The sequence below is a fragment of the Cucurbita maxima genome, unplaced genomic scaffold (assembly GCF_002738345.1).
Source record: "Cucurbita maxima cultivar Rimu unplaced genomic scaffold, Cmax_1.0 Cma_Scf00023, whole genome shotgun sequence".
Lineage (NCBI taxonomy): Eukaryota > Viridiplantae > Streptophyta > Magnoliopsida > Cucurbitales > Cucurbitaceae > Cucurbita > Cucurbita maxima.
Genome location: NW_019272039.1, coordinates 3,245,659 through 3,264,119, shown reverse-complemented (window position 1 = coordinate 3,264,119; position 18,461 = coordinate 3,245,659). Strand labels below are relative to the sequence as shown.

Below are 18,461 nucleotides of genomic sequence, written 5' to 3'. Positions count from 1 at the left end.
TGTAAATTTTATAAATTTTAAAAAATTAATTGATATATTAAATATAAAAAGTTATATTTTCCACTAATTTTATATTTACTAGATTTATAATTTTTTTTGAAAACTAAACCTAACAAAAAAAATATATATATATATATATATATATATATTAAACACAAAACAAAAAATTTAAAAATATTAAATATAGTTCACGTTGGAAAAATGAAATAACACAAAATATTGAAACTTAAGAAATAAATTTAAATTAATTAATTTTAATTTTTAATATTAAAAGCAACTGAAATTTCAAACTTTCATTTTCTTCCCCTTTCAAAGTTTTTTAAAATCCCTCCTAAAGAATGCATCTCTCTTTTTCACTTATGTGAGTTCTTACAATTGATTCTCTTGGAGGTCAGCCTCATCGTTTCCTCTCTAACCAACGTGGATTCTCACAAATTCTATATTATCTATGTTGTTATTTTAAAGTCTAAAAGAGTTGTAATAGGGCATAACTGGACAAATTAAAACGCTCTAATTTCCATCGACCAAATGTGGAGTGAATGAAAGGCACAAAGAAGAATTTATATGCAAACTGGAATAAAATAGAACCCCTTCTAGCGTTTCTCTCGAAGAAAGTTTAGCAACTCTCTTAATTAACTTACAAGGACACTATATGCAAATCATAAAACAAAGAAAGAAAGGGGTCTAAGATTCAAGCTGAGCATACCAGACACCCTGGATCTTCACATCCTTTGGAGCTTTTGCTCCCAAATCAGTATCAGATGGCTGAACGCTCTCAAACACACCAATAACTTCACCAGTCTCAGGCCTGCTCTTGGTCACACTCAAAGTGATTTTCCCTATTGAAGATGAAGCATTCTTGTTGTTTTCTTTAGCAAGTTCTTCTTCATCACCTCTTCCACCAGCCGGCAATGCCACCGCATTGTCATAACCAGTCGAACCTCCTCTTCCCTTTGGGTCCAAGAAGGAGGAGCCACGGTATGATGGCACCAAGAAGTCTCCTCCAAAGCTATCTGGCTTTCCAGAGGCCACCAACTGTTTGATGGTGAAGAGGAAAGGAACACGCTCGCCTCCAGGCAGCTGAACAGTGACAGCAGCATAGTCAATTCCATCCTTCTCCTCAAACTTGATGGAACCATCATCAAGCACTTCAAAGGGTCCTTCAATCTCGTCTAGGGTGTAAGTTAGGCGAGTCATGAGCTTGGTGTTTTGGAATTCTGGTGGGGAGTTCTTGTTCACTCCCTCAGCCTTGACAGTGAAAGACGTGGGCTCCAGACAGAACTTTTTGGCTTGGTATTTGCCAGATTTGAAGGCAAATGAATCAACTCCTCCATCAATGGTTGGGCACTGGTTTGCTGTTCCAGTTCCCTTTACTTCAAGGTATGTCTTGCTCTGGATTTCATCAAAGGTGAGTCTCTTTGGTACTCCTTCCGCACCGGCTCCCTGGAAATACAGGAAAATGCATCAAATAGTTCAGATGCTTATCAATTTATCATAGATCAAGTGTCAGTCGGGTCATTCTTGATGCATTATGTTTGATGTTCTCTTATTTTCATTTCACTAACGCTGGAGCATTGTATTTACTTGGTCACTCTGCATTCAAAAATTCCTATTAAGCCTTTTACTAATACGTCCTTAAAATTTTAGATTCATTTTTTTTACTTCAAAGGCACACGAAGTTTCCAAGCTTTAAAATGTGGATCAAGGATTCTCATCCTGTATGAAATTGTCATTAACCTAATTCGAGGTAATCAGATAGAACTCAACTCCCAAAATACAATAACTGAAAGAAATTATCAATCTAAGCAACTAAACTCAGCAGGTAAATTAAAGTACTCTGTACAGAATGGATCCTGAAATTGAAAACATCGAGAATCATAACAAACAAAATCTCCACAAGCAAAGAAAGGGCATACCGAAACGACAAGAGCAGAAGTGGCAAGAGCGAAGCCAGCGATCTTGGCGGCATCAGAGAACTTACGAGCAACGTCTTTGAGATCGGAGTGGAGAGAGCAGGTGAGTCTAGCTCCGGCAGATTCAACGCCAAAAGCTTTAGAAACGCTCTGAGAAGATCTGAGTTGGGAGTTGGCGGTCCTTGCGGAGACGGCCAACTTAGAAGGCTGGATAAGCGTAGCCGCGGCGTGTACTGAGGCCGCCATTGTTCTGTCTCAGTCTCAGTGTCGGAGTGTAGAAATGAAATGTGCTCCGGCGACTGATACTGAAACTATAACGACCAGTAGGGAGGGGTTATGAAAGTGAGAGGAGAGATGATGATTTCGTGGCTTAGGTTAGAGACGGATAAAGAATTGGATAAGAAAAATCTTATTGGGTGATTGCATGCTCAACTATTGGCTTTATTATTTCCACGTGGCTACACCTCATTCGTTAAGAGGATATACCTATAACATCTTTTTTTCTTTAATAATAATTTTACTTTATTTTCCCTTTAATTTTCTTTTGTTGGTTTGTTATTTTTTTAATTTTTTAATTTCTATTTCATAAACATTTGGAATTTGTATTTGAATCATCAAATTTTAATTCAATTTTGGATTAGAGACATAAACAAAATTTATTGAGCATTAGAGGAATACGCCACCAAAGATTATAAAAAGTTGTGTTGATTAAGGGTCATAAGAGATGACGGTTTTTTACTAAGGTTAAATTATAACTTTATTCCGTAAAGTTTCAATAACAATATTGTTATAATATTTCATAATTTTGAGGTCAGTCTTTATTGACACTTATTCTGCATTCGATGGAAGATGATCTAAGAGTAATTTTCTATGTAATAAATATATAAATGAATATGCAAAATTTATGAGACACCTGGTTACAAGATATGTTGTGAACATACAAATGGATGAAGTATTTGGAAAATATATAAAGAGGGTAAGAAGAAAAGAAGCAAAAAAAGTGAAAGAAGATACAAAATTTTTGGTTGATGAAGAAGTGAGGAGCAACAAATGTGTGGGATTTAGAGCTAGAAGAAGCGAGCAAGCATGGCCCAAACAGGGAAGACAAGGAGGAGGACGATGCCAAGGGTGTTGGAAATGCCATGGCTTTGAGTAAGAGAGTTTCTGAAGCCACCTGATGCGCGAATGTGCTCTTGCAGAAGGTAACATCCAATGATCAAACATATCACGACGCCAGCCAAGTGGTCTCTCAATGAGTGTACAAAGAACCCTGGTGCTGCCACCAGAAGCAGAATCAACGACCCTGGAATCTCTAGCCAATCTGCACATCAACATGCTCTCTCAATATTTTCAGCTTTTACAATCTCACTTCCACTTCTTTTAAGTACGAGTTCAATATCAACCACTACAAGTTTGAATCTAAAAGTCATGCTTTATCATACAAAACATCAGGTTACTGAACAATAAGTTGTGGAAAACTAAACAGAGGACACCATGGTTATTACCTGGGAAATGTCGTGGGAAGAAGAGCCTCAATACCACTGCAACGAAGGCAATCCATTTCCCAGCATCCCCTCTTAACAAAATCAAGAAGAAAACGACATCGTTAACATTTGAAAGCCATCGGCTAAAGCAATAAAAATAAGAAGAAACGAGCGTGACTGTCACCTCACTAAGTCGAAAATTCCTTGAGGAAGACTGAAGAAAATGTAAGGGACAAGAAGCGAAGTAAGCATGTTTGTTCTCCAGTTTGTGCGGTCCAAAATCAACAAGTAACTGCACAGTGATGTAATAAAAAAACATGAAATTTAGAACCAAGAACAAGCAAAATCCATAAATAATCCAAAAGGGACCCGTTTTTTGGGCTCCATTGCATTAGAAAGCACTCACATGGCAGCAAAAGAGGCAAGCCATTTGAAGAAAGAAGTCCCAAGGCCCTTTCCACCGAGCTTGGCGGCATGATGAATAAGCCTGGTGGCTGCAATTTTAAGCTCATTGAAATCAGAATTTAAAATCTCATCAATCAGCGGATCACTATTGAGAGCCAAATATGGCATCCTCCCCATTTGGCTTGAGAAAATGTTACAGGGAAGTGAAGAAGAGTATTCAAAGTGTAAGAGTCGGTGAATCATTTATTCAAATACCTTGGATGCATACTTATAGTTTCGAAGGATCTGGGTGATGGGAAAATGTAAAGGGGTCAATCTCCTTGTTTTCAGCAGAGTTAGAGACTCCAAAATGGTAGGAAGTTTCGGATCAGATTGGTTTTCGGCTTCGACTCAGAGCTCCACCGACTGTCTCACCCAAATTCGGGTTACTCCCAACGTTTTTCTCGCTCTCTATTTAACAATAAAAATTAATGATTGTGTTTATTTTTCATATCTAAATTAAAATTTATAAGATTAATGTTAGGAATCACAAATCTACCCGTATCATATTGTCAGCTTTAAGCTTCTCTATAAGGTCTCATACAAATGTAGATAGTATTCATTCCTTATAAATTCATAATAATACTCCACAATCTTCTTCTCTAACAAACTACACTATAAGCTTCAAATGCCTCCCTTAATCGAGGCTTAACTCCTTTCTCTGGACCCCTCAAACAAAATACACAATTTGTTCGACATTTTAATTACTTGTGACTACACCTTCGAGGCTCAAAATTATATGTTCGATATTTGATGATTCTATTGTCATGGCTCTAATACCAAATGAGAATGTGAGTATACTTTTAATCTAAAAATCAAATATTCGAATCTCTTATTTATATATGGTACAAATTATAATAAAAGAAATATCGAAAATTATTAGAGCACGATGAAATTTATAAATTATAAGATGATATATTAATTATGGAATAAAATATGTGTAAAAACGAACAAGAAACAAAAAGCCAAAACACAATTATGAAGGGGAGGAAGAAGAGGGAACAAAAGATAGTAGAAAGTGGATAGGCTTTGTGTATTGACTGAAAATGCTTAATCATGAACCAAAAAATAAAAACACCTTTTTTTAACAGAAAAAAGAAAAAGGAAAATAGGATGCGTTATGCAATTATTAGAGAGGTCTATATGGATCCTTGTTTTTATAATTTTTTATTCTATTAAATTTTTATATATAAGTTTCAAAATATTTTAAATTAAACCCTCACCTTTAATAGAGCATTGTTGTGCATAATTAGAGCATGAATCAGAGGCACACGTGTCATGAGATGATATTAATTTAATATACATCTATCCGCTCAAAAGCCGTGCCACAATCAAAACGGTGCGTCGAAGCATCCAATTTGATTCCCATAAAAATAATAATAAAGGTAAGCTTTCGTGGCATTCATTCCATGAAATGTGGGGCCCAAGAGGGGGGTGAATAATCACCTGCAAGAGGTTCTACTGCTGAGGATGGTGGTTTCGTCCTCTCCGGCCATCAAGTACCGCCGATTCATGCGAATCACATACTTGAGTTTTGAACTTACATCCAAAACGCCTGATCAACGACCCTCGCCATCGCCGGGCGCCGTCTTGTGGTTCTGCCTCCGCTTTATCGATCTGATCGATTAGTTTCTTCATCGTCGAGCATTCTCTTTCAAGTTGATGCACTCGCGTCCTCATGCTATCCATGTCTAAGCGAAGCATCTGATTCTCCCTCACCGTCTCTCTCCACGTGCCGCTCTCGTGCGCTATTGCGGCCGGAACTTCATCCTCCATTTCGTCTCCCTGTTGCATCTCCTCCGTTTCGCGACGGGAAACGGCTGAGAATCTTCCGGTCTCCGCCGGAACTGTCTCCGCGGCTATGAGTGTTCCGGCGATGGCGTGACGAAGCTGCAGCTGTTCGAAGAAAAGGACCTGTACTACTGCTCGCAGTGGAAGTCGGTCGTTTTGAGCGGCGTGGGTGCATGCCTCTAATGTCAGCTTTTGGCAGTCTATTACTCCGCAGATCTTATCGCGTTCAGCTTCCGAGATCCACGGATGCGCCTGTTAAAATTAGTTACAGAATTAATTAGCTAAGGCCGATAGAGGATTTTGAGATCAGTGCTGAGTTAGGATTGTGAGGTTGCTTCTTGCGAACCTTGAGGTAAACGTCGACGGCTCGATAAACACCGTCGTCGAAGAGTCTAGCCTGTTCGGGGAGAGAAATTGCCAGGTTGTAGAATTTTTCCGGCTTCAGATTTGAGTCGGACGCGATCTCGGCGAGATATCCATCTATTAATTTGCCGACGAGCATTAACGCTGGCGATCTGAGACCGTCATCTTCGGCTTGATTATCTTCCGTTGCATTTCTCTCGACGAATCCATCCAAGAAGCAGGACAAGATTCTCTCCACACAACCGACGTCATATAAGGTCTCGTTCAGATACGAATAACTTGGAATCAGAAGATCATCCAGAGTAGCTTGTTCGAGTTGCGATCCTATTTTCTTCTCTAAAGCAGCTTTGCAAGCCTCCGAAGCGTTCAATATATTGGCCGTCCTCAGTAATCCGAAGTGGAACCTTGTTGTGGTTGAAGTTTTGGAGCTCTTCTCCAATGGAAGATTACTGATTATGGTCTCTAACAACTCCTTCTGTTCAGTCTCCGTTAGCATACTAGACGAAGAGGAAGGCAAGGATGGCTTCCGGTTCGACCTGGATATACCTGGAATGTATTTCTTTGCGTAGTTCATTAAACTGCTCTCAATAATCTCCGAGCTTACACCTTGATCTCTCATGGAGAAAATCAACTGCTTAAACAGAGGCAGACTCAGCTGCGCGAGATCTTCAAACCAGGAGACTCCATTACTTCCCCTTCCACCGCTTTTCTTTCGCCCTCCGGTTTCGATTCCATGCCATAGCATCTGCTTCGTATGATCTTGAGCGTCATTGGCTCCGTCACTGACTGGCCATCCGAACAAAGCCGGATCGGATGAATGCGCTTTTGAAGCAATCGAAGCTATACATCTCTGCGTAATGCCTAAGGTCTCAGCTAGAGGCATTACAGGTTCACAAGATTTCAGCGTTTTGATCGACTCTTTGATGCTTTTGAGTACAGTCTGAGAGAGGAATCTCTCAGTTTTTGAAATTAAATTGTCTTCGCTGTACTCTTCTGTCATTTCCAGAAACTCTCCGGCGCAGCGGAGAGAAGCGACATTGGAAGAATTGAGGTCGATCTTCACACCGTAGCAAAACTTCGATGCCATCTCGAAGATCTCGGAGCTGCAGGGGAAATCAGAGAGCACAATATGGCAGTGTTCTTCCTCAACTTCATCTTCTTCCAGTTCCTCTGATTCGGTAATTTCATTTTGATTCTCTCTGGTAGGAGTAACGTAGTTTTCTTCTCGATGAGTTATCAAATTATCTAGTTTCCGGCTCTTCGACATTAGAGGAAACTGGAAATTTACAAAAGAATGAGGTCAGAACTCCAGAAACGGTCTGAAACAACCAGATCAACGGAGAAAGAGAGAGAAATTTCGCAAGGAGATTAAGGAGGCGACCTTATGGAGATGGAAAGCCATATCGTCCACTTCAATGACAATGTCACTCGGTAAGCCATTGGTGCAGAACCTGTAAAACAAAAACTCAAAGAAATCATTCCAATCAGCACTATTACCATGGGAGTTCCAACCGAAGAAGGTCTCTAAAAATGGGAAGAACATAAGAACTCACCAAGCTTGTCTTTTAGCGCTGGGCTTCCCTGCAACTGCTTGCGATTCTGTAGCCATTTTCTCAGGAAAAACTCTGCATACAACCTCCGACAATCAGACACTGAAACTAGAAAACCAGCTCCATTTCTTGCACAAACCAGAGAAGCTCGAAGGCACAGAAATTATGTGTTGGGTTTTAGGAAATGAAAACAAACACAGGGAAAGAACAAAGAATTGAGATCCTTTTCAGGAGTAATTTTGGTTGGGTGAAACGGATTAGACTTGGACAGAAGAACAGATAAAAAGAAAACAATGCGAACGATGGGGAGAGAATTTGTTTGGTTGCGATTTCGTTTCTTCGGAAGAATAAATCTGACAAAGTAAGCTTCATCAAATCAAAAGGCGAATGGCACTGCGATGGGGTTTCAACTTTCAACAAAATTTCTCATTCTTCGGTTGCTATTGCTGTTGATCTACGAATCAGGTCAGAATCTCTTTCACCCGCTCCACTTTAGTTGATTGATTCAAATTCCTTTCTTCATCGTCAAAGAATGGAAAACGTAGCCTTACTAATAATTCCACATTTTTCTTCGCTACTGCTACACACTAATTTCTATTCTAATAATTATTACAAATTCAAGTACAAGATTCATATAGATTAAAGAAGAAAAAAAAGTTCTAAATTAAATGAAAAAGAAATACACTAACTTTTTCTAAAGTAAACATTTTAAATTAAACCTAATGAGTAAATCTTATTGGAAATTAAATTTCTGTTAATTATTAAAGGAGCAGTGACATTTATTTTTTAATTTTATTTTAAAAAATATATATTTTTTCTCCCTCCTCCTCCCACCAATCTCCTTCTTCATTCAAAACAAATTTAACATTAGTATTTTTTTAACAAAATTGGATGTATTTTTCTTTATTTTATATCTAACTTGAAAATTAAATTTACCCTTTTCAGTTGGTGGTAAAAATATTATACTAACTAAAAGAACAGTTCATTAGAAACTTAGGGACATGCTTGTGAATTATGAATGCCCCAAGTGGCAATGTGACCTCATCAAGAGGGAACTCATAATGTTAGCCTCCACAAGATGAGACTGAGACTATGCTATAGGGATTCCATATTTCATATATTTTTTTTTTAATATTCATCACCATTGTGGGACTAAATTATAAATATAAAGACATGAAAAAAAAAAAAAAAAAACCTAAATTGGAAAATTTTAATTAGTAAGGATTAAATTGAAAAAGAAAATATTGAAACCTCCCCACTAAAACATATGTTCAACCTAAATTAAATGTACCAACTGTTGGAGTTCTGTTTGTATGGGCAGTGATGCCCATCTTAATGAGATGACAAGAAAGGCATGGGCCATTTGCTACTCAGTTGATTAAGCATACATGTTAATCATAAATATTAGAAATCATGTGAAATATATAATTTATACAATGATTTAAACTTTAATACAATTCAAAAGGATATTATTTGCTTGGCAGACAAACCCCACTTCAAAAAGTGAATCTTCTCGTTAATTATTTTCCCTTTTTTTGGGTGGAAAATCTTGATTGAATTAAAAATGTATAAAGAAGATTGCAGATTTAGGGTTTAGGGAATCAGTAATTATTGAAAATCACATGGTTATAGGTTTGGATAGCAAAAACAATTGGGTTTGTAAGAAGGGAAGGAAGACAATGTGATGCCAAAAAGAATTTGTCATGATATATATTTGGTTACATCTATCAGGTCTTTCTAGGCATGGCCATCACCGTGTGTTCCCCAAGTCTTTGATCTAATTAATTTTTGTAGTGGGGAAAGCACTTGAAATGAAGATGGGGAAAGCGTCCAAATGGACACAAAACCCCAGAAAATGCAGGTACGTTATGGGGCACATTGCCCAAGAACTGAGCTTACAGATTATTTGGTTAGTTTATTGGTTTGTTTGTTTGTTTATATCTTATTCATATTTAAAGCATTTTCAGCAAGCACGTCTCCAAAAGTGTATTTTGACTTTGGAAGGCTAATCGTTCCATTGAGTACCACTTTCTCTTGAATTCTATGACAAAATTAGGGCTTAAGATATGACAAGACTATGAAAGTATAAAAAAAAAATGATTTATACTAGAAACATGCATTTTAGTAGTTCTTAGAAGAGGTTAAATAATGGGAGAGAGTATGTTTGAGGCAAAATTTTGGATCTATGATGTGTGTGTGTGTGATAGATGGGGGCATAAAGTCAAGGCTGTAGGTGTTGGGTGTTGGCACACATATATGCCTTGGTGGTTGCTGCTTATCACATGCCTCCCAAGAACCTCTCTCCACAATTCTTGCTGCTTTGCTTGATCCACAACTCTACCACATTATTGCATTCAATTGAGTCCTCTACTACAAACCCATCTCATTTTTGCACATTCTTCCAGGGCTTTTTTTTTTTTTTTTTTTTTGTTTTGGGACTTGCTTGTTGGATAAAAGTCCACATCGGCCGGCACATTCTTTCCGGTTAGGACATTTTCTGTTTTGGGACTTGCTTGTTGGATAAAAGTCACACATCGGCTAATTTAGAGAATAATCATGAATTTATAATCAAAGAATACTATGTACATTGGTGTGAGGCCTTTTGGAAAAGTCCAAAACAAAACCATGAGAGGTTATGCTTAAAGTGGACAATATCATACAATTGTGAAGAGTCGTATTGATCTAACATTGCTTAGAACAGAAGTCCATTGGGTGTGCCTTCAACTGACGAGGTAGAATTATAGGTCAGGAAAAAGAAGATTCATAATGTTTTACTATCTGGAATTTGTTCACTGTTCATCCTTTGACAACTTGTGATTTAGGCTCTGTCAAATGGGAAGCCCACTGTTGTGGAGTTCTACGCAGATTGGTGAGAAGTTTGTAGGCAATTGGCTACAGTAGTATACAAAGTAGAGCAACAGTAGAAGCTATAATCTTGTTCAATTACTTGTTTTTGATAATACGAAGTGGGAGCACGGGTTGATGAGTTTGGACAAAGAAGAGAATGGAGAGGGTTAATGTAGTTGGCCGACTTCCAAAGCAATATCTGCTTGAGACATTAAATGTTTTCCATTGGATATACAAATCATGGTGAAGTGTAAGACATTAAATGTCCTACAAAAGAGCTTCCCCTTCTTTTTCCTCTATTTTCACCGTACTACATTACCCAATAAACTATTTGTTGAAGGTGAGCTTTGTTCACTTAACCAAGGATCTTGTATGGAAACTGGGGAACTATCCGTAATCTCCTCTACAGGAGGCAGATGGTCCTTTTGATGATTGTTCTCTGGTGGGATTATCAATCTCTGACTCCCCAGTCCTGCAAGCAGCCCGGCCTTCTTAATTGTAATGCTACTAATAGATCTATCGCTTATACTACGAGGAGATGAGCAAGCCGACCCTGCTGATGATGCTGCACAAAGATTCTCCTCCATTGATGTCCACCCGTTGCGTCTGATGGATTCCAGTTCCTCTGCTACTTCTGTCATTGAAGGCCTCATGTCGCTATGAAAAGCAAGGCATCTGAATGCTAGCTCAGCCACCTTGTGAATAGAGTAGAGGGTCCAAGCATCTCTATGTGGCTCGAGGAAAGGATCAATTAGTTCATCCACAGCACCTCTCCCAATCCTATCAATGGCAAGTGCTGCTAGGTTTACTTCACTCTGGGGACGAGTGAAATCAACCACTTTCAATGCTGTTATTATCTCTACCAGGACTACTCCAAAACTATAAACGTCACTTTTATCTGAAAGATAGAAATTTTGATGGTATTGTGGATCAACATAGCCCGGAGTCCCTTGTGGAGCGGTTGAGACGTGTGATATTTCTGTCATACCAAGTCTAGAAAGACCAAAATCTGCAACTTTTGATTTGAATCCATGATCCAAAAGTATATTGCTTGACTTGATATCTCTATGATATATTGGTGGATGCACAGCAGAATGTAGGTATGCTATTGCATTGGAAGTTTCAGCTGCAATGGTGAGCCTTGTCGTCCATCGGAGGCCATTTCCACGCTCTCTCTGGAGATGTTGGGAGAGAGTTCCATTGGGCATAAACTCATAGACAAGGATCTGTTGGCCTTCTTCAATGCAGCAGCCAAGCAAGCGGACTAGATTTGGGTGGCTCACCGAGGAGAGTAGTTTTATCTCATTCATGACCTGATCAATGCTATTGTGGTCTCTATATTTGATCTTCTTCACAGCAACCCACTCATCCTCATGAAGCCTCCCTGCATAGACTGTACCAAAGGCTCCAGTTCCCAGCCTTTGTTTCTCAGAGAAGCCATTAGTGGCTCTTTCTATTTCCTTGTAGGGATATAAAGTTACACTGGAATTTCCAGCAGCCTCACTTAGAAGCCGCTTCGCACTCATCTGACCTTTCAGACACATTGAGCGGCGTCGGATGCAATAACAGAGGAGGGTGAGGACAGCCATTAGAAAAGCTCCAACAAAAACACCTGAGATTGAACTTTGTTAGAACTATACGTTAGGAATCACGACCATCACAATGGTATGAGATGGTTTACCTGCAATCAGAAAAGTGAATCTGCCTCCGCTACAGCGGCCAGTAATGAATGTTTTAGGATTGCACTTGTGAGAAACTGTACCAAATGCCAAAGCACCCAGCAAAACAAATCAACAAAATAAGCAAACAAACATAAAAAAATCCATTGACCATGCATTCTTTGTTTGACCAATTCTGCTGATCATTCAGATCATTAGAAAATTTTAACATTGTTGGCATCACAATTCTCCCTCCCTTTCATACTATTATGGGCACATGGCATTCTGTTTTCACACGAAAATCATATTCATCTCTACCCACCAATAACCCAAACTTTCAGAAACGTCAGAATTGACTTTCCCATTCACTAACACTATTTTAAAGGCGTCTCAAAAGGAAAATATATATTTAAAAGGGAATATAAAAAGAAATCTGATTCAAAGGAAAAAGAAAAGCAGCCCTTAATTATTCTTTCTAACTATTTGGGTATAATAGAGAAAATTATTAAATTGCAAATTTAATCAATAAGAGAAAATTTCTTCACTATAATTTGATAAAAACCTATAAATAGTTCATAGATAAATAGAAATTAATTATCATATTTAAAATTATAGCAATTAAATTCTTAAGTTTTTATATTTAAGAAAGTCGACTACTATTTTTGCCAGCGTTGGCCAGGTGACAATTTTTAATTGGTTGGCATATACCGTTTTTCCCAGTTTACCCCTGGGGATGGGTATATTAGACTACCAACTAAAAAATTAGAAATAATCAGGAACCCAATGCGTTGAATGTTCAAATATCTTAAATTTTTAATGTCTTTTTTTTAATAAAATAAATAGAGTTGTCTCACGACTTACCTTTCCGGCAGCCGTGGCCGACGCCGGCGTAAGCATTTCCTTCATATCCTTTCGTGCATTGGCAACGAAATCCTAGGAGGCCCGTCGAGTTGGTAATTTCCGTGGGATTGGCGTTTTTTGCGCATCCTCCGGAAGCCAAGGGTGAGAGCCACCACTCTAACTCAATGACCCCGAACTCGATCTCGGAGGTCGATTCTGATGAAGAATTAACGAAGACAGAGTACAAAAGGGACTGGCACTTATCCAAAGCCGGCATAAATCCATTTTGCTTGGGCTCGGTGAAGCAGCTCAAATTATTGCTATTAAAGCCGCAATTCTGCGGCTGATTCTGGTCGAAATTGGCTATTACTACGCATGGAATAGGTCGTTCAGTACAATTCAGGAGGAGACTGTTGCGGAGAGTGGGCCTGTAGTTTTTGCCGAACAGTTCTGAAATTGAATCGATAGAGATATTGCATTCTGAAGGAAGTTTGATGAGGATGCTCCTTTCAGTAATGTTCTGGACCTGGAATCTTCCGATTTGAGTCTCGCCATTTTCGCTGCAATTCAATTTGATTTCGCTTTTGTTTGAGAATCCAAACGGACGGTGTACAAATTCCGCCGAATTCCCGGTTTCGCAGGGCGTTAACTCCTCGGCGATTGTTAAAGAATCCGAAAGAATTGCGATAATAACGATAACAAAGTATCGGCGCCAAGTCATAGTCGACTCCAACTTACTCCAACTAAACAAGAAACAAATAGAATCATCACCTCCCTGCAAAAGAAGATTTATCTTTAAACCCAAGCCAAGCCAAGCCAAAACAGAATCAAATTCGTAGTCTCGGAGGGGAAAGGATCGGCAGTATTCGAACATAAACTATACAAATTCATGAAAAGAAAAACAGAGAAATATCTCCTCAAATCGATTTCTTACGACGAGTTCGCAAATAACCTAAAAATTTCAGAACTCCGAAATTAAATGAAGAATTTAAAGCAGGACTGCGATGCGGTTGGAAGGCTAACCATCCATCCTAATAAATGCTCTCAGATGGAAGCAAATATCGAAAACGAAAAGGAACGAACAGTTTCTACGGTCATTATATTTATGAATTGAAAACTCTACCTCTGAAATCGCTCTTCAATGGCAGTAAATGCTCAGTCGATCACACATGGAAGCTGGTGAAAGAAGAATTCGACACGATCGCAAATTTACAGATTAGATTAAAACGGAAGAAAATTTTTCTCAAGAGCGATTGGAAAGCTTGTTGGTTTTGATGGAAAGCTGAGGATAAGAGAGAACGAACCGTGAAATTCAGAGGAGCTCCGTCTTCCTCCTCTTCTTCTTTTTAACGTACTCACGAAGGTTTTTATTATTTTAATTTTATTTATATATAAATGATATGACCATCGTACCCTTCGCGTCATTTTAATACTCTGCACAACTGAAACAGAATTACGAAAATAGCCTTGATATTTTGAACATTTTTTTTTTAATGTAATGTCCTTTATTATTGTTATTAATTTATTTTCCTATTACATCATTTTTTTTTCTTCTTTTGTTGGCATTTAAATGCAAAATAGTTATCTGAAATTTAGAAAGTATCATTAAATTAAGTGAGTTAGATTACTGTATTAATAATTAAAAAGTGTGAAATTCCAATTCTAACCCTACTCTTGGGTTCAAAGAAATGAATGAAAGTGGGAAATTAAGTGGATGAAATGAAAGCGAAGGATTTTGGGTGGGAAAAGGCAAGTGGACGAAAATGCCCCGCTGGATGGGGAAATGAAATAAGAGAGTCAACGGGAAAAGGATTATAAAAAGAAATTGACCAAAAAGGGCAGCAAGGGACATAAGTGGACGGCATCCTGCCCCCGCCATCTTTGATATTCATTTTTTTTTTAATTAAAAAAAATCCAATAATTATTTACTATATAGGTTAAATTAATAATTAAGATCTCATAAAATTTAAATATCAAATATTTACATATTTAAAGTTCGGAGGTCTTTACTGTGTAATGCAAGTATACTTTTAACTTTATACATACTTTATAAAATTACTTTAAAAATCACCTTTAATTATTCTTTTTCCTCTTCTTTTTTGTTTATCAAAAGTAAGATCATCCTTTTCTCTACTAGAACTCAGGCTAAAAATTTCCTTTTTTTTTTTTTTTTTTTTTTTTTTTTTTTTTTTTTTTTTTTTTTTTTTTTTTTTTTTTTTGTAAAGAAGAATTAAATAGGAGATAAAGAATATGGGGAATTAAAATTTGAATGATCATAGGTGAATTCATAAATAAATGTGATTAAGATTATATTATTAGAAGAGTCCTAAAGTAAATCAGTTTCTAATATTAAGATGTAAAAAAATCAATATGCATAATAAAATGATTTAAGGATAAAGTTAATAAATAAAAGAAACCAAGTAATCATTACGGGAGGCTCATACAATAATTTATCCTACAAAGAAAAGGGAAAATTAGAGAATGTTAAGAAAAAAGGGCAGGAGTGTAAATTAGCACTCAAAATGAGACTTGGAAGAGGACTGTGGGGGAAGTCTTCCGCCGTTTCTGGGAAGTGGAAAGTGTGATTTGACAGAACTGCCCCCATAGCCAAAATTATTGACCGGACGACTCCTCAAATATTGACATTACCTGAAAGAAAGGATAAGTTATAAAAATAAATCAATTTCTTATATTCATAAAATTATTTTATTTTCATCCAATCAAGAAGATCATGAGTTTATAAATAAAAAATACTCTCTCGATATTAACTTGTTGTATTGTGTGTTTTTTTTTTTTTGGATTTGAATTACATTGATTTTTTTATTTGATTTTTGGTTTCCGTATTTTTATTACGAAAATGATTTGAAATATAATGGATTTCAGATTATAAAAAAAAAAATAAACAAAATAAATTAGAAGACAATTATTTATTTAGTTACAAAATAAATTTATTTTTTTAGTACAAGACAAATAATTAATTTACAACTATAATCTTCTTCAATTTCAACCAAAATTTAACTCTAATATAATTTTAAAAATAATAAAACATAAACCCTCGTAAAACCCTACGTCCCTTCTTTACCCAATCCGTTCGCTATCATCTCTTTCTTCTCTGATATCACCTTTCTCCCATTCTCGCGGCAGCCGCGCACCGCCACTTCCTTGCCGCAGCCGCTCCATCTCTCAATGGCTCGTACTTAAGGTCTGTTCCGACCTTTTACTTAGTCATTCTTTTATCTATTCAGTTCAATCAACATCAAAGTAAGGTCAATTTGAAATCAGGTCTAGGAATTAGAATGAAGCATCGTGGTTTATCATACAGAGAATTTAGACATAATCACTTGACTTTTTTTTTTTTTTTTTCTTTTCTCTCTGCTGATAGATTACAACTTGGTTTGCTTTGAAATTTCGCCATGACTTTACTTGAAGTCATTAAGCAATCCTCCGCCTTATCCAAACCGCTTGTTTCCCAATTTGATTACCCCATTCTCCTCAATCCAGACGATATTCTAATCAGTTTGAAATCCAAAGTTGATGAACCAGATCGCCTTAGTCTTGTCAATCCCATTGTTGGATGGCAAGTATCGGAAACCGATTCCTAGGTGATAGAGCTGGGGAAAAAGTTCCATGAAAATTTCAGGCAGAAGCTCAAAAACAGAAACTTCTCAAAGCCTGAGTTTATAAACATTTTGAAGGCGTTTCTTGAGAAAATGAGGGAAAGGGTTGGAATTGCAGTTGGTGTTAGTTCATCCGACAATTGTTACACTAAGGTTCTGATTGAGAAACTCGGGTTCCTGATGAGTAAAGACGTTAGAGAGGTGGTTTTAGATACATGTATTGCGTTCGAGGACTGGGAATTGGTAGAGACTTTTGTTGTGAATAGGCTTGTTAAACACTCATCTTATTCAAATTTGATTGTGAAGCTGGTGGGGAAGAAGAGGTCGGATTTACTTTGTCTTTGTATCCAACAAGCACCTGATTTTGGTCCTGCTGGTTTACATTGCCTTTTGAAGTACTTTCTTTGCCCTTCCAAGAAGGCTGATGCGAGTATAGCTAACGTGAGAAAGGGATGGGAGGGCCAAGCATTGGTAGCCATTGAGAAGGCAAAGGAGGCTGCAATTCTGCTCATGATAGCACATGATGGATTCTCAGTTCGAGAACTGTGTTTGCATTATCTGTTGGCATCACCTAATCTTGATGAATCAATTCTTTCTTCTGCTCTCAGTAAGCTGAATCATGAAGAGATGATTAGTTTGATTCGGTATCTGGGAGAATGGTTAAAGAAATATGAGAGATTTCCTCACGCAGTTTCTTGTCCAAATGCATCTACTGTGTTGGGTTTGAAGGCTTGTGATAGGGTTCCCAAACTTGATGATGTGGTCAGATATGTTGGACTAATGCTGGACGAGAACTTCTCTTCGTTGGTGTTGCATCCAGATTTTCACGAGGAGCTTGAAATCCATGGAGGGTCTGGTTAGTTCTTTAGCCCTGGAATCAAAACTCTGCTGTTATGTTGCTAATATAGCAGAAAATTTAAGAACCGAAGATTTAAAGTGCTTCAAAATTGATTATCTTATTGCTCCATGCTTTTTATGGTTTATTACAATGGCTACCATAAGAACTTCCTTGGATTCAAACATTTTCAAGAAAAACTCAATCTGCTCATCAAAGTTGTTACAAAATCACGAACGGAGAAATGACCAATTTGAAAGCAACTCACATAGGTACCTTCATTTTTGGTTTCTTCACGTAGATATGTTCATTTTCTCTGATCTGTCCAGTTATTACACCAACTTTCTCAGCAACCAAATAGAGCTCAAACCTTCAAGTTAAAAGTATCAAATGCCACAACATTATATGAAGTCTTAGGTGCACTAAGTTTCCTGCTGAATTGAACTATCTTAATGTTAATGAAACTTTATGATTCATTAACATTCGACACCTTTTGTGTCATTTTTTGTCGTTAAAGCTAACGACCGAACTTTATTTTGTGTCTTAATTGCCCGTTACATATTATTCGATAGACTTTGACTTACACCATAATATGTGTTTACTTATTGAACAATTAGGACATCAATAAGAAGAGGTATCATAATTTCAGAATCTAGCTAACTTATTCATCACAGGTTAACCATATCTAGAAACAAGACACAACTATTCAAACAATAATGGACATGCCTAGATGTTTATATCTTCAATTGTCTTAAGGTTTTGGATGGTTAAAATTAATCCAATAATTGAGAGGCTATTATTTGTTTATTTGTTTTTTGTTTTTTTTAATTGATAGGCTATTATTGAATCACAATGGGTTCATGAGTTGCTGGGCAAGTGGTCCACTTGTAAGACTATTCTCAACTTTATGGTTCGAATTTAAATTTGTTTAAAAAAAAAGCCTTTAATAGCAAAATGTGTAAAAGAGTGTTTATTATAATAATGAGCCTTAATATATAGTTGAATAAATCATAACTGTATAGTTTATTTATTGGACTTATGAAGGTGAAGTTTTTAGTGTAAGGTTATATTGATATATTATAATTTAATTAACACTAACCGAAATTGGGAATATTATAA

The 18,461-nt window shown here is 37.1% G+C and overlaps 5 protein-coding genes and 1 long non-coding RNA gene across 11 annotated transcripts; 2 read left to right on the top strand and 4 right to left on the bottom strand.

The window, feature by feature from the left end:
- Positions 1-537: 537 nt before the first annotated feature.
- On the bottom strand, positions 538-2,276 carry LOC111496980 (oxygen-evolving enhancer protein 1, chloroplastic-like). Its single transcript, XM_023147579.1, has 2 exons — positions 1,917-2,276; positions 538-1,443 (listed from the first exon to the last, which is right to left on the bottom strand). The coding sequence occupies exons 1-2, from the start codon at positions 2,157-2,159 to the stop codon at positions 685-687; spliced, it is 1,002 nt and encodes a 333-aa protein (XP_023003347.1). The 5' UTR covers positions 2,160-2,276; the 3' UTR covers positions 538-684.
- A 517-nt stretch (positions 2,277-2,793) lies between these two features.
- Positions 2,794-4,240, bottom strand: LOC111496737 (cold-regulated 413 plasma membrane protein 2). The gene is made up of 4 exons (XM_023147226.1): positions 3,804-4,240; positions 3,582-3,689; positions 3,419-3,489; positions 2,794-3,234 (listed from the first exon to the last, which is right to left on the bottom strand). Exons 1-4 carry the CDS (start codon positions 4,043-4,045, stop codon positions 2,981-2,983), a joined length of 675 nt encoding a protein of 224 aa, XP_023002994.1. The 5' UTR covers positions 4,046-4,240; the 3' UTR covers positions 2,794-2,980.
- On the bottom strand, positions 3,814-7,705 carry LOC111496736 (BTB/POZ domain-containing protein At5g66560-like). Of its 2 annotated transcripts, XM_023147225.1 has the most exons (5): positions 7,549-7,705; positions 7,377-7,446; positions 5,979-7,271; positions 5,288-5,884; positions 3,814-3,891 (listed from the first exon to the last, which is right to left on the bottom strand). In XM_023147225.1, exons 1-4 carry the CDS (start codon positions 7,602-7,604, stop codon positions 5,300-5,302), a joined length of 2,004 nt encoding a protein of 667 aa, XP_023002993.1. In that variant the 5' UTR covers positions 7,605-7,705; the 3' UTR covers positions 3,814-3,891; positions 5,288-5,299. The 2 variants fall into 2 exon arrangements, with proteins under 2 accessions (XP_023002993.1, XP_023002992.1); XM_023147224.1 differs by lacking the exon at positions 3,814-3,891 and having other exon boundaries at positions 5,118-5,884.
- LOC111496738 lies at positions 7,654-9,946 on the top strand. Its single transcript, XR_002720511.1, has 3 exons — positions 7,654-8,010; positions 9,340-9,406; positions 9,753-9,946. It is a non-coding gene; the product is annotated as an uncharacterized LOC111496738 (long non-coding RNA).
- A 515-nt stretch (positions 9,947-10,461) lies between these two features.
- LOC111496735 (wall-associated receptor kinase-like 14) lies at positions 10,462-14,251 on the bottom strand. Of its 4 annotated transcripts, none has more exons than XM_023147221.1 (5): positions 14,195-14,251; positions 14,014-14,066; positions 12,912-13,665; positions 12,074-12,148; positions 10,462-12,004 (listed from the first exon to the last, which is right to left on the bottom strand). In XM_023147221.1, the coding sequence occupies exons 3-5, from the start codon at positions 13,609-13,611 to the stop codon at positions 10,695-10,697; spliced, it is 2,085 nt and encodes a 694-aa protein (XP_023002989.1). In that variant the 5' UTR covers positions 13,612-13,665; positions 14,014-14,066; positions 14,195-14,251; the 3' UTR covers positions 10,462-10,694. The 4 variants fall into 4 exon arrangements, with proteins under 4 accessions (XP_023002989.1, XP_023002991.1, XP_023002988.1 ...); XM_023147223.1 differs by having other exon boundaries at positions 12,912-13,633; positions 14,195-14,249; XM_023147220.1 differs by having other exon boundaries at positions 14,014-14,248.
- Positions 14,252-15,969: 1,718 nt separating this feature from the next.
- Positions 15,970-18,234, top strand: LOC111496778. 2 transcript variants are annotated; one of them, XM_023147293.1, is made up of 3 exons: positions 15,970-16,092; positions 16,392-17,363; positions 18,178-18,234. In XM_023147293.1, exons 2-3 carry the CDS (start codon positions 16,601-16,603, stop codon positions 18,186-18,188), a joined length of 774 nt encoding a protein of 257 aa, XP_023003061.1. In that variant the 5' UTR covers positions 15,970-16,092; positions 16,392-16,600; the 3' UTR covers positions 18,189-18,234. The 2 variants fall into 2 exon arrangements, with proteins under 2 accessions (XP_023003061.1, XP_023003060.1); XM_023147292.1 differs by having other exon boundaries at positions 16,273-17,363.
- The last annotated feature ends 227 nt before the right edge of the window (positions 18,235-18,461 follow it).